This window comes from Pelodiscus sinensis, chromosome 23 (genome assembly GCF_052426305.1).
Source record: "Pelodiscus sinensis isolate ZL-2025 chromosome 23, ASM5242630v1, whole genome shotgun sequence".
In the NCBI taxonomy this organism is placed as follows: Eukaryota; Metazoa; Chordata; order Testudines; family Trionychidae; genus Pelodiscus; species Pelodiscus sinensis.
This window is the reverse complement of record NC_143074.1, coordinates 1,163,263-1,177,603: the sequence shown is the minus strand read 5'-3', so window position 1 is coordinate 1,177,603 and position 14,341 is coordinate 1,163,263. Positions and strand designations below refer to the sequence as shown.

Here is a 14,341-nt window from a genome sequence, read left to right as displayed (position 1 = left end):
GTAATCTCCAGAGAAACGGGCGAGGGCCGTGCACAGAGAGCTGGGAACTGCAGCTCACCCGCTCACGTTTGCGCAGTGACGTGCGGGGCAGACGGCCAGTTCCCCTTCCGTGCCTCACACCCACACGCCCGTCTGTGCAGAAACTGCTGCCTCTGCTCGCCCTGCCCTTGCCCTCGCCCTAGGCTGGCGCCCGCCTGTCCCGGGGAGAACCAATAGGCGGGTGCTCCTGCTCGTTGGTGCTGCGGCCCAGGGCTCTCCCCCTGCTTTGCAGTCTGGCCACGCCCCGCTTTGGTTTGCTCCTAGCGTTCGGCGAGCGGCGCGAGAGAAGCTTCAGCAGGTCCTGGAGCGACCCGACTCCCGTCAAAGCGGATTCCTTCCATGACTCCCGAGAAAGTGAGTTCTGAGACCCTGGAGCTTCCTCACGGCCAGAGCTGCCAGCCCAGCGTCAGCCGGCACCGGACCGTGCGTCCTTCCGCCACCACTGCCTGCACCACTGCCTGCACCGGGTGACTTGCCTCTGCTGCGTGTCAGCTGCACAGTGAACCCGCAGGAAAGTGGGGCCCATCCACTTGCCGTTGCTTCCCCGTTCCCTAAGGGCTAACCACTGCACAGCACTGCCCCGTGGGCCGCTCGTCAGCACCCCAGGCACCGCGTCTCGCGCAAGGGCCCAGCAGCCAGGGCCGAGCTTTCGCAGGCTGGCGGGGACTCGGAGCGCAGGAGATGTGTGCAGCTCAGCGGGTGGCAGTCTGGGTCTATGGGTACAGCCGAGATGGCGTCCTGTAGGCCTGCAGAGTAGCCCTGCCCGTGCTGGGTCAGTGCCCCATGTAGGGGGTCAGACACTGGGATGTCCTCCCTCTGCCTTTGAAATGGGCTGTTGTCCCGGGGGTTAGAAATAGCCCAGACTGGGGTGGAAGCACAGCAAGCCCCCGGTTCCTGTGGAGACTCCGGGGTGGGGGAGTTACTCCCGTGGTCGGGCAGACCTGGGCCTTCCTGTAGCATTTCATCATTGGACTAGTAAGCAAGAGATGCGCTCTCCCCAGCCCAGCACGCACCATGGGGGGGGGGAGGGGAGCACTAGGAGGGCTAGGTTCAAAACATTTCGGAAGGGGGGTGTTCTCCACTGCACCAGGCCGCCCCCCGCTCCCCGGCCACACTCCACGGGCTTGGCTCTCGCCAGGAGCCGTTCGGAGCCGCTAGCGCACTGCTCCTTGTTCTCTCCAAGTCTGTGCTCCGCAGGGAGCCTCCAGCGGGGGGGCAGCGACTTCTGGAGGCCTGGCACTCTGCTCCCGAGCCCCCGCTGGCCCTTGCTCCAGCCCTGCGGGTCCCCTGAGTGGCTGTGTGTCCTGGGGCCGAGCTCCCCCAGCCTGCCTGCCACACCCTGCCCAAAGCCCAGCCCCGCTGCAGCCGCAGGGTTCCCGCGGGGCTGGGTAGTGCGGGGAGCTGCATGCGGTGCTGAGCGACTCTGGAGAGACCGGCTGCAGCATGACAGAGCCGCGGCCAGTGCGCCCATCAGACTGCCTCTCCCTAAGGGGGGCCTGCCTCTCCACTCGGGGTGGAGACGGACCCGCCCTCGCTGCCTTCAAGCTAGCGCCGGCACCTGGAGCCATGACGTTGCCCAAATCTTCCCCCTGCCCCGAGGAGCCCATCGCTGCCATGGTGAGCCGGGCCCATGCCGAGGTGTCTGCAGGCAGCCCCCGGGGCGCCCCACTGGGACCCATCCGGCTTGGGGCGGCGCAAGGAGCCCTTGGGAAGGGCCCGTTGGTGGCTCGTTGCTGCGGGAAGGAAGTTTGCTGCTGGGGGCCGGGGTGAGACCTGAGCAGGTCGGGCATCCTGCCAAGGGCTCGGGCTGGCGTAACGCCCCTGTCCTGCCCTCGCCTGGCAGGCCATGATCTGCAGGACGACTGCTGCACTCCCGACGACGACTTCGACTTGAACTGGGAAACCGAGAAGGAGCTGGAAGCCATGGCGTCTGATGGAGACGACTTTATCCCACCCAAAATAATGGTGAGGGCTGTTTCCCCCCCCCCCCGCCTGCGCACCTCGTTACCTCGCTCGTCTTTTCCCAGCTGCTGCTGGGTGCCCCGGAGAAGGGCAGAGCCGCCAGTTCCGCCCCAGAGCTCTTCGAGTCTTTCTTGGCCAAGTGTGGGCCGTAGGAGTCTCCATCAGGCCCGCTGCCCCGCCCCAACCCCGCCCTGTGCGCGGCGCTGCTGTCTGAATGCAGGGGGCAGGGCCCAGCTTTCCCTGGGCATAGGTTAGGGATTTGGGCTCTAGGCTCTCGCCGGTGCCACGGCAGGCAGGGGCCTTTCAGCCCAGGCCCCGCTGCAGTCGCAGCTGCATTGTATAATGCGTCCGTGCCGCTGGCCACACGCAGGGGAGCTCAGCTAACGGCCCAGGGTCCCGGCTATTCGCTTCCTGCAGGGCGGACAGAGACTAGAAATAGCCAGACCCGAAAGAAGGAATGTCCGTATCCGGGGGATTATGGAGACTCCGGGTGCACGACAGCCCCGCTCCCAGCCCGTGGCCCCGGTCTCTGCTCATGGCCCTTTTCTGTTCTCATGTCCCTTCCTAGCTCATTTCTTCCAAGGTGCCCAAAGCGGAGTACATCCCGACGATCATCCGCAGAGACGACCCCTCCATCATCCCCATTCTCTACGTGAGTAACCGTCAGTGGGCACCACAGGGCTGGCTACGCGTGGAAAGGACCCGAGTGACTGTTCCCAGTCCCTAGCTGGCGTCAGAACGGCCCAGAGGAGCCGTCGCACAGCTGGGCGTTGGGGAGCCCAGGGCTGGAGTAGGGGGCGGCTGCGGGACAGGAGGAGGGTCCCATCAGAAGGGCTAGGGCGGAGGAACTGTCAGTACTGCCTGAGTGGGGGGTTCAGCAGAGCAAGTCCACGCATTCCTACTCGGGTGGTTGTCACCCTGGTGTAAGCATGAGGGCGGGGATGCCCGCGATGCCGGCTGGACTGAGCCCCAGTTTACATGCTTGCCTCGTGCACGGTTGTCCTGTCGCAGGAGAGCTCTTGAGATAGGTCTCTAGCAGCACCGAGGTTTAACAGGCCCTTTCGGTTTGGTTCCAGGACCACGAACACGCCACCTTTGACGATATCCTAGGTACGTGCGCTATTTCCTTGCCTTTTTCACTCCCCTCCCTCGAAGCTCCCGATGAAGCTGGGAGTGCCACGGGCTGAGTATGGGGGGATTTCGCTGGGTTCCTTGCTCTGTTGGAAGAAGTTTGGGATTCCTGACTCCCGAGGCTGTGACGCCGGGGTCTGGTTTGAAAGCAGGGGACCTGGAAGTCAGGCCCAGGCTGCCTTGCAGAATAAACCCTACTGCAAATCGGGGCAATCCCTGTAGAAGAGCCAGTGTCTCCGCTTCGGAGTGGCTCACTCTCTTTCCTCCCGTTTTCTGCAGAGGAGATAGAGAAGAAGCTGAACGTTTATCGGAAAGGCTGCAGGATTTGGAAGATGCTGATTTTCTGTCAGGTATGGGAAAGGCACCGAGGCCCTTGGCACTTTGTTAAAAGCCAGCGTTTTCTCCCGGGACAAATTAACTCCCAGAAAACAACATTCCAAAGCTGAAGCAATCGCGGCTATTCAGTTCCCACTTCTCATTCCTCCACCTGCCCACATGAGCGGCTGGCTGGGCGGCAGCAGAGGAAATGTGGCTTCGTGCAGCTGGCGCAGGGTTTGGCAGCTTTTCAGCAGCTTTCGAGCAAATCCCTGCGGCCTAATGTCAGCAGGAAGCTCAGCAGCTAAGGGGCAGGGACTTGGAGTTTGCTATTTATTACTTCAATATGCTTTAGCCTGGGGACACAGGCGCTTCTATCCTGGATGTGGCCACAGTTCTGGGCTCTGGCAGTGGCCAGCAGCAGAGCTTGCTGGGGGCGGCTATGAACAGACCTGCCCATAGACAGGCATCTGCTGACTGTCCTCATGCCCTGGAGTGTTGCAATCTACCCAAACCTGAGATTGTCGGTTTTACTTCCTGCTGGCATAACTGGGGGGTTTCTCACTATCCACATAAATGCCCAGTCCCCATGTTTTCTACAGTTAGAGTAGGGTGTTTTCCAGGCTTTCTGGCCTCTGTGTGCCCTTTACTTCTCTACCGCACAGCCTCAGACACCCTTAAAGCAGCAATACTGGTCAGTGATTCAGTGCCTTTGTTATGTGTGTCTAGGCTGCTCTTGCTTACTCGATAGCTTCATAAAATTACACGGCCGGAGGTACCATAGTGATAATCATAAAATAGTAGGACAGGAAAGGACCTTGAGAGGTCATCGAGTCTAGTCCCCTGCCCTCATGGCAGGATCCAGGACTGTCTGGACCATCCCTGATAGACATTTATCTAACCTGCTCTTAAATATCTCCAGAAACGGAGATTCCACAACCTCCCCAGGCAACTTATTCCAGTGTTTAACTACCCTGACAGTTAGGAACTTTTTCTTAATGTCCAACCTAAACCTCCCTTGCTGCAGTTTAAGCCCATTGCTTCTTGTTCTATCCTCAGAGGCCAGGAAGAACAAATTTTCTCCCTCTTCCTTGTGACACCCTTTTAGATTCCTGAAAACGGCTATTATGTCCCCTCTCAATCTTCTCTTTTCCAAACTAAACAAGCCCAATTCTTTCAGTCTTTCTTCATAGCTCATGTTCTCTAGACCTTTAATCATTCTTGCTCCTCTTCTCTGTTCCTCATTGCAGGAGGAATACCAGCTAATTTGAGTTAGGGCTTTATTTCAGAATCCCGTTTCACTGCCGCGTGTAGATGCGGGCAGTTACTTCGGGCTAGTCAATTTCTAAAATGGCGACCAGCCAGGAACATGCAAATCAAGCGCGGGATATTTAAATCCCGTGCTTCATCTGCAATTTCGGTCGCCCTCATTAGCCTCCCTAGATCAATCTAGGGGGCTAGTGTAGACGTACCCTATATGTGAAACTGATTGTTACTTCTTAAATGGAGCACTTTGCGTTTGTCCTTATTAAACTTCATCCTGTTTACCTCAGACTATTTCTCCACTTTGTCCAGATCATTTTGAACGATGACCCTATCCTCCAAAGCAGTTGCAATCCCTCCTAGCTCGGTATCATCTGCAAACTTAATAAGCGTACTCTCTAGGCCGATATCTAAATCGTTGATGAAGATATTGAACAGAACCGGTCCCAAAAAAGACTCCTGCGGAACCCCGCTTGTTATGCCTTTCCAGTAGGATTGTAAACCATTAATAACTACTCTCTGAATACTGTTATCCAGCCAGTTATGCACCCACCTTATAGTAGCCCCATCTAAGTTGTTTTTGCTTAGTTTATTGATAAGACTATCATGCGAGACCATATCAGATCCCTTACTAAAGTCTAGGTATACCACATCCACCGCTTCTCCCTTATCTACAAGACTTGTTATCCTATCAAAGAAGCTATCAGAGTGGTTTGACATGGTTTGTTCTTTACAAATCCATGCTGGCTGTTTATTATCTTCCAAGTATTTGTAGATGATTTCCTTAATTGCTCCATTATCTTTCCTAGCACAGAAGTTAAACTGACTGGTCTGTAGTTTCCTGGGTTGTTCTTTTTTCCCTTTTATAGATGGGCACTATTTGCCCTTTTCTAGTCTTCTGGAATCTCTCCTGTCTTCCATGATTTTCCAAAGATGATAGCTAGAGGCTCAGATACCTCCTCTATCAGCTCCTCGAGTATTCTAGGATGCATTTCATCAGGCCCTGGTGACTTGCAGGCATCTAACTTTTCTAAGTGATTTGTAACTTGTTTTTTATTTTATCTTCTAAACCTACCTCCTTCCCACTAACATTCACTATGTCAGAATAGTGATAGAAATGTAGCTGTGTTAGTCTGGTGTAGCTGAAACAAAATACAGGACTATGTAGCACTTTAAAGACTAATAAACCATCTTGTTAGTCTTTAAAGTGCTACATAGTCCTGTATTTTATTCACTATGTCAGGCATTCCTTCATCAGATTTCTCGGGAAAGACTGAAACAAAGAAGTCATTAAGCACCTCTGCCATTTCCAAGTTTCCTGTTACTGTTTCTCCCTCCTCACTGAGCAGTGGGCCTACGCTGTCCTTGGTCTTCCTCTTGCTTCCAATGTATTTGTAGAATGATTTCGTTACCCTTTATGCCTGTAGCTAGTTTGAGTTCATTTTGTGCCTTTGCCTTTCTAATCTTGCCCCTGCATTCCTGCATTGTTTGCCTATATTCATCCTTGGTAATTTGTCCTAGTTTCCTTTTTTTATATGACTCCTTTTTTATTTTTAGATCATGCAAGTTCTGGTTGATCCAAGCTGGTCTTTTGCCATATTTTCTATCTTTCCTACACAGCGGAATAGCTTGCTTTTGGGCCCTTAACAATGTCCCTTTGAGAAATGCCAACTCTCTTCAGGTAGCGCTGGCCGAGAACCTCCCCAAAAGATCATTTTGAAAAGCATCCAGTCCTAGTTTAAAATGACCAGTGATGGAGCATCCGCCTCAGCCCGGGGTACCCTGTGCCAGCGGCTTGTTACTCTCCCTGTTAAAAACTCACTCCTTGATTGCAGGCTGCATTTGTCCAGCTTCCACTTCCTGCCACTGGCTCACGTTAGCCCTTTGTCTGCTAGAGTGGACAGCCCAGCCTGAAATATTGGTAGCCACAAGTAGGCACTTGCAGACTCCGCCCACGTCTGCCCTTCGCCTTCTCTTTGTGCAGCGGAGTAGAGTGAGCGCTGCAAGTCTCTCTCCTTTCATCGTTCCCCTCACTCTTCTCTGAGCCCCTCCGCTTTCTCTCCATCCTGCGTGATAGGAAATATCCTGGATGGTCAAATGACGTTTCCTAGTGCAGTGAATTTCTGGGTCTCCCTCCTTCTTCCCCAGTCTCCACATTTACACCCTGAAGATTATAATCCCAGAAATGGGACTGAATCTTTCGAGAGCAGAGCAGGCTAAATAACTGAAGGAAAACCCTGGCCCCCATTAGAAACCTGGGCATGAATAAAGTGCAGCATTCAGCTTGCTGTGATCGGTGGGGGCGTCCCGTCCCTTACTCAAAGGCAATGGGGCAGCTGCTGGGAAAACGTTCTCATAGACTTTAAAACTTGCAAAAACGTAAGTGCCAGTGGCTGTTTGGCTGAACATTCATACTGGGAATTCGCTATTGGCCTGTCTCAACCGTTTGAATTATCCAGTCAGGAAGAAGAGACAAAACCATGTGATTTAGGCAGCCAGTCACTCCACGTGTAGCAAAGAGGGAGTATTCTCAGCGAGCTGTTTATGGACAACCTAAACGTAGCAGCCGTGTCCCAGAACCGAGGGTTTGCAGCCACTGAAAGTAGGGCCAAGTTCACGCCAAATTCAGCGCAGGAGTCTGAGCAGTGGGGGAGCAGTGGCCCCCTGCGTGTGGCTGTGTAAGACCTGAGCAGCACTGCAGCCCCTGCTACGTTGGGGGCACACGGAGAGCCACCTACTGCAGGGTAGGCTGAGCCAGGCCTCCATTCCCAGCTGACTGGCCATCTTTGGGGAGAGATCTGGGGGTTCCTCGCTGAGGCAGACTCCTGGGCCAAATCCCGGGGCCTTTGCTGAGTTTTCACTCGCTTGTTACTTAGGAAAATGTCCGTGGTTTTTTCCTGAAACGTATTTGTTACGTGGATACAGGTGACCGTGGAATCCCTCAGCACCACATGCTCATTGGCTGCCCCCTACCACTGTAGTAACCAGCATCTCTCAGGCCCACCGAGGCAAGAAGTGGAGGCCGGGGCTGTTTGTCCATCTGCTCCGTGAATTCTGGGCCTCTTCTCTCCCAGAGCGGGGCATGCACCTGTCCTGCCCCTCGGGCGCCAAGAGCTGGAGCGGGAACCCAGGGCTGGCTGGTGCTACCCTCTCTCTCTTTCTCCTCCATGCAGGGAGGTCCTGGCCACTTGTATTTGTTGAAGAATAAAGTTGCCACCTTTGCCAAAGTGGAGAAGGAGGAAGATCTGATCCTGTGAGTCGCTTTGGTCCTGTCCCTGGGGGCGGGGGCGGGGGGGGGGGGGCTGAAGTTCTAGTCCCAGAGTCCAAGGCCAGAAGAGACCTTTGTGAGACCCAGGGCCCTCAAACTTTATCACCCCACAGCCTCCTTCTGACAGCCAAGCTCCCCACCCAGCCCCGCTGCACCTTGTGGGAGAGGGAGGCCAACGTCTGAGCCAAGCGCATCCGTCCCAGGCAGGGAGCCTGTAACTTGAGCCCCATTGCCCAGGGCTGAAGCTGTCTGGCTTTAGCTTCTGCCCCAGTTGGTGGGGCTTGCGCTTCGGCTTTGGCCTGGGCCAGCCTGGCGAGCCCATTCGCTGGGGTCATGGCCCAGAGTTTGAGATCGGCTGATCTCGTCTGACCTCCCGTGTACAGAGGCCGGAGAACGGCTCGGCATGAATCCGCTTGAACTGGACATGGAGACTTCAGAAAAACACCCTGACTTGAATTAAAAATTGCCCATGATGGAGAATCAGCCATGACCCCAGGCAATGGTCCCGTGGCTAATCCCTCTCGCGATGGCATTGCACCTCCCTTCCAGTCAGGATCCAGCCATGCATCTTGTTACACCTTTGCCTGTGAGCCCGTGTCGGTGTTTGCTCCCCGCGTTGCTGGCTAGGCGGTGACCAAGTCACCCTGAACCTTCCCTTTGCTAAGCAGACTAGCTGCAGCTCCCCCCAATCTGTCGCTGCCTCCTGGGGTTGCCTGGCTGGGCGTTTCCTCGCGACAGCTGCGTTCTGCGGCCTTGCGCCTGCAGGGACCATGCTCCCGTGCCGTGTTCACAGCACGAAGGCTGCTCGTGTTAGCCGTGGGGGGAGGGGAGAAGAGAAGAAATGAAATGGGGAAAAGTGAAAGAAAAGAGAGTTTCAAAACCCAGGCACCTCTGCAGATGTAACATTTCCAAGGTTTGGGACCAGTCTTGAGAGACAATGAGCCCAGCTGTGCTGGGTGGTCAGGTAATTACCCTGAGGGGAAATGGCGATATCTGGGCAAGTATCAGTTACAACGATCAACCGGCCGAGCTCTGCCTGGCACCCGCCATGGTGCCGTCGGGCAGAGCGTCAGCACCGCCCCCGTGCGCACGCAGGCTAAACAGCAGGGACCAGGCAAGCTGGGGGCATTCCCATGGAGACGCTTGCGGGTGGGCTCCAAGATGGAGGCTCGAGTCTCCTGCATAGAGGTCCCAGTCTGGTCTCCTGGACTGGAGTGTCCAGTGCCTCTGCAGAGGGGCTGGTTTTAAATTGTCATTTTGTTTCCTCCTATTAACTTCCAGCTTCTGGAAGCGTCTGAGCCGATTGATGAGCAAAATCAACCCTGAGCCAAATGTCATTCACGTCATGGGCTGCTACGTTCTGGGGAACCCCAATGGGGAGAAGGTAAGGCCTGGGTGTGGCCAGGAGCTCTCCCTGGGCTGGTCCGCTGGGAGGGAGATTCGATTCAAGGGCGTGTTGCTCTTTTCCCTGCCCCCTCCCCTAAGGACGGGCCGGCTTTGCAGTCCTGCTGCACATCCCACCTCATGGAGCGAGCAGCTGGGCTGGTTTGTGCCTTGAAGGGACGATCCGCCTGGGGGCCAGACAACACACAGCCCCTTGCCAGGCACGGGGAATGGGAACGCACATAAAGACCCTGGAATCCTAGACACGTTGGGCTGGAAGGGACCTCGAGACAGTCTCAGTCCAGCCCCCAGGCTGAGGCAGGGCCTAAGAACCCCAGCCCAGCCCTGAGAGGGAGGGACTGACAGTCAGTCTCCTGTGGAAGCCTGTTGCAGCGCTCGGCTGGCCTTCTTGAGAGAGCTCTTCCCAGTAGCTCGCTTTGCTGGCGTCTCCCTGCTGCACGCTGATCCTGTCACTTCTAGTCCTGCCTTTGCTGGGTGCGGCAAACAGTCAATCCCGCTTCTCCACACAGCAGCCCTGGCGACGGCCGTCAGGGTCCCTCTGCAGCCTTCGTGTCTCAAGGCTAAAGACGACCAGGATTTTTGAAACCTTTCCTGCTAGGGCAGGTGCCCAGAACCGGCCCCAGGACCCGGCTGAGTTCCCCCCGTGCTGGTAGGACAGTTCCCTACCCTGGCTTACATACAACATACTGGCTAATACACCCCAGAATTGTAGCTCTTTTTTCCCAAATGCATCATGTGGGTGGCTGCAGCTCCATCTGTGGTCCAGTATCAACCATGCGTCCTTGTCAGCAGTGCTGCGGACTAGCAAATTATTCCCCCTCTTGTCCTTACCAGTATCCAGAAGGGGCGATCCGATGAACCTGGGAGCTTCAAAGGGAGCTAGCGTGAATGTGAGCTGGGCACCTAACTCCCATAGAGCCCTTGGAAAATCTCGGTGCCGTTCAGCTGCCCAGAGCGGCAGGTTCTGCCTGTGGCCGTGTGCACGGCCTCCTCTGGCCAGCACAGGTGCTGAGCGTCACGGGGCCTTTCCCAGTGGTTCCCCATAGCAGCGATCGCAGAGCCAGGGTCCCCTGCCGGCTGGAGTCGGGGTCGAGAAGCCAAACCAAAGGGCAAGGCCCGGGGCTGGGGTGGGCAGGAGTCCGCTGGAGGCAGGGGCTGGCGAGGGCAGGCAGTGGAAAGCGGGGCTGCTGTGGTGTGCTATGCCGTGGGCTGCTGCCATCACGAGGTTCAAGTGGCAGGCTCCGGCAGTGTGACTGGAGACTCGCTGCTGGCCAGCCTGGGAGCCTGCTGTTCTCCAGACACGGCCTGGCCCCAGGGTTCGAGTCTGGCTCTTGTGAAGAGTGCTGAGACCTTGCCTGCCCCTTCTCTGGCCCGTCCGTCAGTCCTGGGGTGCCTCTGGAGCCAGCCACTGACCCGGACATCTCCTCTCATTGCAGCTCTTTCAGAGTCTGAAAACCCTAATGAATCCGTATCGCATGGTCTTCGAGTCACCGCTGGAGCTTTCAGCTCAAGGTAACTTCTGCTGCGGCCTCCCTTTCGCAAAGACGCATCCTGAGCTCCCTGCCCCAAAAGCCACGTCGCTGCGACATCCCTCCGCCTTGGTGCAGATGGCGGGTTCCTCTGGGTCCACCCCTCCTTGCCTTTCAGTCACACCCCTCCTGCCAGTGCAGATCAGCCCCAGGGCCCATGGCGGGGGCTGGGGGAGTCATCGGTGTGGTGGTTCGGGGCCATTCCAGAATTCAGACGGGGGCGAGCCAATTGAAACATCCCAAGTACTGGGTGACTCGCTAGAAGCGCCTTCCCGGTCTGTGCCAAGCAAGGGTTTGGCCTTGTGCAGACAGTGAATCGCGTCGATTCCGCAGGAAAGACGGTGCCTTTGCATGCAGTCCCTGTGGAACGTGCTGTCGGCAGAACAATTCTTGGCTCTGCGGGTGGGGGGCTTGGGAATTCATTGAAATGTTTTCATCTTGATACATCGGAATACCAAACCCACTGTAATCCCTGGCAACCCCTAATGCAGAGTCTCCGATGGCTCTTAGTAGCCATGCAGGAGAGAATTCTTCCCGCTTCTTGCTTTTTAGAACCTAGGGTTGTTTGTTTCTCGCACGCTGGAGGAGCTAGGGTTTGGTGTAAGGATGTTAAGTATCGTGTAATTCACTAATTGAATAGTCGATGCATTTTGCATGGACTATTCGATCAGTAGGTAGGGCGGGGCGGCACTGCCCTGCCCTTTGAAACGCCACGGCGGCATTTCAAAGGGACAGCGCTGCATGGAGCCCAGGATCAGTTGTGCGGAGCTGCTGCTTTGAAGTACCTCCCTCTTCCCCCCTTGTTGCCTCTGTCTGATAGAGGCAGCAAGGCAGGGGAGCGACTAGCCTGCCGACTAGTCTTTGACATCCCTAGTTTGGCGATGCTACATTGGCCGCCTCCCTTGCAGGGATTCTCTCACGTGACTGTCCGAGTGAAATAGCACGGGAGGGAACTTCTCCCCAAGTGTCTTCTGCTGAGCTTTCCCCCGGGCAAAAGGCAGGTCTGGGGAGCTGAACTGGCCTTGTACCTCCCCAGCCTCGCTGCAGCCAGCGTGGAGGAGAGGGGCCTCTCGCTGACTGGACCTGCCTTTGGCCCATAACGCCTCCCTACGGCCTGTGGTGCCCGCCAGCGCTGCCATCCTGTGCAGAGACGCCGAGAAAAGCCGGGACACGGGCGCAGAGCAAGTTCTCGCCTTGTGGCTGCCCGGGGCGCCCACTGGCAGGCTGTGGGCGGGGCTCTCCGCTGCTGCGTGTGAAGCAGATAGTCACCCGTGTTGGAGGTTGTCAAGGCAGCCCTTGGAACGGGGGCAAGGCCCAAGAGTGACTGTGTCAGCAACGTCCCTGGGAGATTCCCAGACACTCCGGTGCACGTCCAGCAAACCTCCAGAACGGATCCTTCCGGCTGCTCCGCTCGGGGCATCCCTGGGTAACCTCTGTGCTTTGCTTTGCATCCTAGGGAAGCAGGTGATTGAAACTTACTTTGACTTCCGCCTTTACCGCCTCTGGAAGACTCGCCAGCATTCCAAGCTGCTGGATTACGACGACATTTTATGAGCCGGAGAAGCCATGGTTCCAGGAGGCCGACCCCCGTGTCTCGGAAGTCAGGCATGAGGCAAGTAGACTTTTGTCTGCGGCACGGGGAGCCCCGAGGAGGCCACGGTGCCGAAGGGACGGAAGGCAGGGCTGTCTGAGGCAAAGCCCGAGACTGGAAGGGGAACAGCGCGACTCGGCGCCCGCAGAGCCGGCGTCTCTCCAAGGGAGCTGCGTCCAGCGGGACATTTCTTTGCAGGACTGAGCTGTGTCAGGTCGCAATGGGCCAGAATCAAGTCCAGGTCCTTTTAAAGACATTTCAAGCTCAGGTTTTCTTACAAAAAATAAACCAACCCTTGCACTAAGTGAAGCAGTGACTTGAAACCCAGAGCGGGGAGCTCCCCAGCAGCTTTCTGCCATGCTAGAGATGCTGGAAGGCAAGGACTGCCATGCGGACTCCGGCAGGCTCCAGCGAGCTACGGTCCACACACGCTGAAACAGAATTGAAGCTGAGCGTATTTTAAGTGCAATTTTTATACAGCGAGGGGGAAACCCTCCCAATACTTCATTTAGCTAAAAATAACACGTCAATAATCGATAGATGAGGTATTTTTAGTCTGCTTGAAAATATATTCAGAATCGTAATATATCTTCTGTAGACCTATTTAATCACCAGCAATATGGTTTTGCTGTTACTTGGCAGACCCTGCATGTCTGCTGCATTGATCAGTCATGTTTGGTTTTGTTTTCATGTTCCCTTTCAGAGAAGCCGTGTTCCGCTGATTGTGTGTGCTCTGACGAATTGCTCGTCAGACACAACTGTTTCACTTGATCTTTGCTGCTTGCAAACCGGTCTGGTTTAATTTTGATGAAAGTTTAGGTTAGAAATAGAGAACACGGCTGAGTGGAATCGTGGTCATTTTCATTAACATATATCAATGAAGTAGAATTTAATAGGCTAATTTTTCACTCAGTATATTGCTACATTTTAGAATGATGAGCTTTTCTTGCAGGCTGCAAGTTGGAACAGAAGATTATTTGAGAATGCAAAATCCTCCGAGGAGGTTTAGGTGTTCAGGTGACTAGAATGAAATGCTTCCTGAGGTATGTAGCATTTCAGATCTTTCCACATTCACCTAGTTGCCAGTTGTTGACTTGCAAATCAGTTTTTTCCAGCAATCTGTTGAGCCATTTGTAGCTTTCTCCTCCAGATCCTCTTTGTCTGAGACGAGCAGCTTACATAGCTCTCGTTTGTGAGCAGCTGCGGGTTTCAGATCCGGATTTGTGCTGAATATCTTTAAGGATGTACTGTAGAATATATATTGACTTTTTTAGTCTTCTAGGCTCCTGAAAGTCTAGGGGATAAATATTATTGTAGTCTGCACAGATCACCCTGGCTGTTTGGGGGGGTGATACCATGTCTGTCTCAGAGAGGTAAAATATACAGGAGAATAACCAGGGAGACTTACCCTGGTCTCCTGATGTGTTCGTTTGTAAAAGTACCTGGTTGTAGACCCGCTTTTGAGTAGCGTAAGAATACAGTTAGCTCTGGTCTGCGGAGAGTCTCCTTTCTCTTTCCTGCCCCGTGCAGCGTTACACTCCTGAGGGGCAGGCAACTGGCTAACACTGCGGCACCATGTACATTCATGACCTTCGATGTCAAATCTTTATGAAAGAATCCAGGTACAGTAAGTGGTGGGGGAGGGGAGAGGTGGTTTCTGACCAGTGGAAATTGCCCTGCAGAACCAAAGAGTTCCTCAGCGTTGACTTGTGAGGGGCGTGGCCCCAGCGCCCCCAGCTCTGGAGAACGGCGAGCCGCGGCCGTGCGTTGGGAGGCCGCTCTGCTAGCTGCTGGCCGCTGGGACGCTGTTCTCCTTCTGGCTGATTGATGCGCAGATTT

The 14,341-nt window shown here is 55.2% G+C and overlaps 1 protein-coding gene across 4 annotated transcripts in view; it reads left to right on the top strand.

Moving 5' to 3' along the window:
* Positions 1–13,995, top strand: part of NSMF (NMDA receptor synaptonuclear signaling and neuronal migration factor) — a 51,912-nt gene extending 37,917 nt beyond the window's left edge. For all 4 annotated transcript variants that reach the window (XM_089772842.1, XM_075905233.2, XM_075905231.2 and 1 more), the window contains 9 exons: positions 304–393; positions 1,883–2,004; positions 2,570–2,653; positions 3,078–3,111; positions 3,412–3,482; positions 7,884–7,963; positions 9,260–9,362; positions 10,819–10,894; positions 12,368–13,995. In XM_089772842.1, the coding sequence (XP_089628968.1) occupies positions 304–393; positions 1,883–2,004; positions 2,570–2,653; positions 3,078–3,111; positions 3,412–3,482; positions 7,884–7,963; positions 9,260–9,362; positions 10,819–10,894; positions 12,368–12,465 (758 nt within the window). In that variant the 3' untranslated portion in view covers positions 12,466–13,995. The remainder of the gene's footprint in view (positions 1–303; positions 394–1,882; positions 2,005–2,569; positions 2,654–3,077; positions 3,112–3,411; positions 3,483–7,883; positions 7,964–9,259; positions 9,363–10,818; positions 10,895–12,367) is intronic.
* Positions 13,996–14,341: the final 346 nt, after the last annotated feature.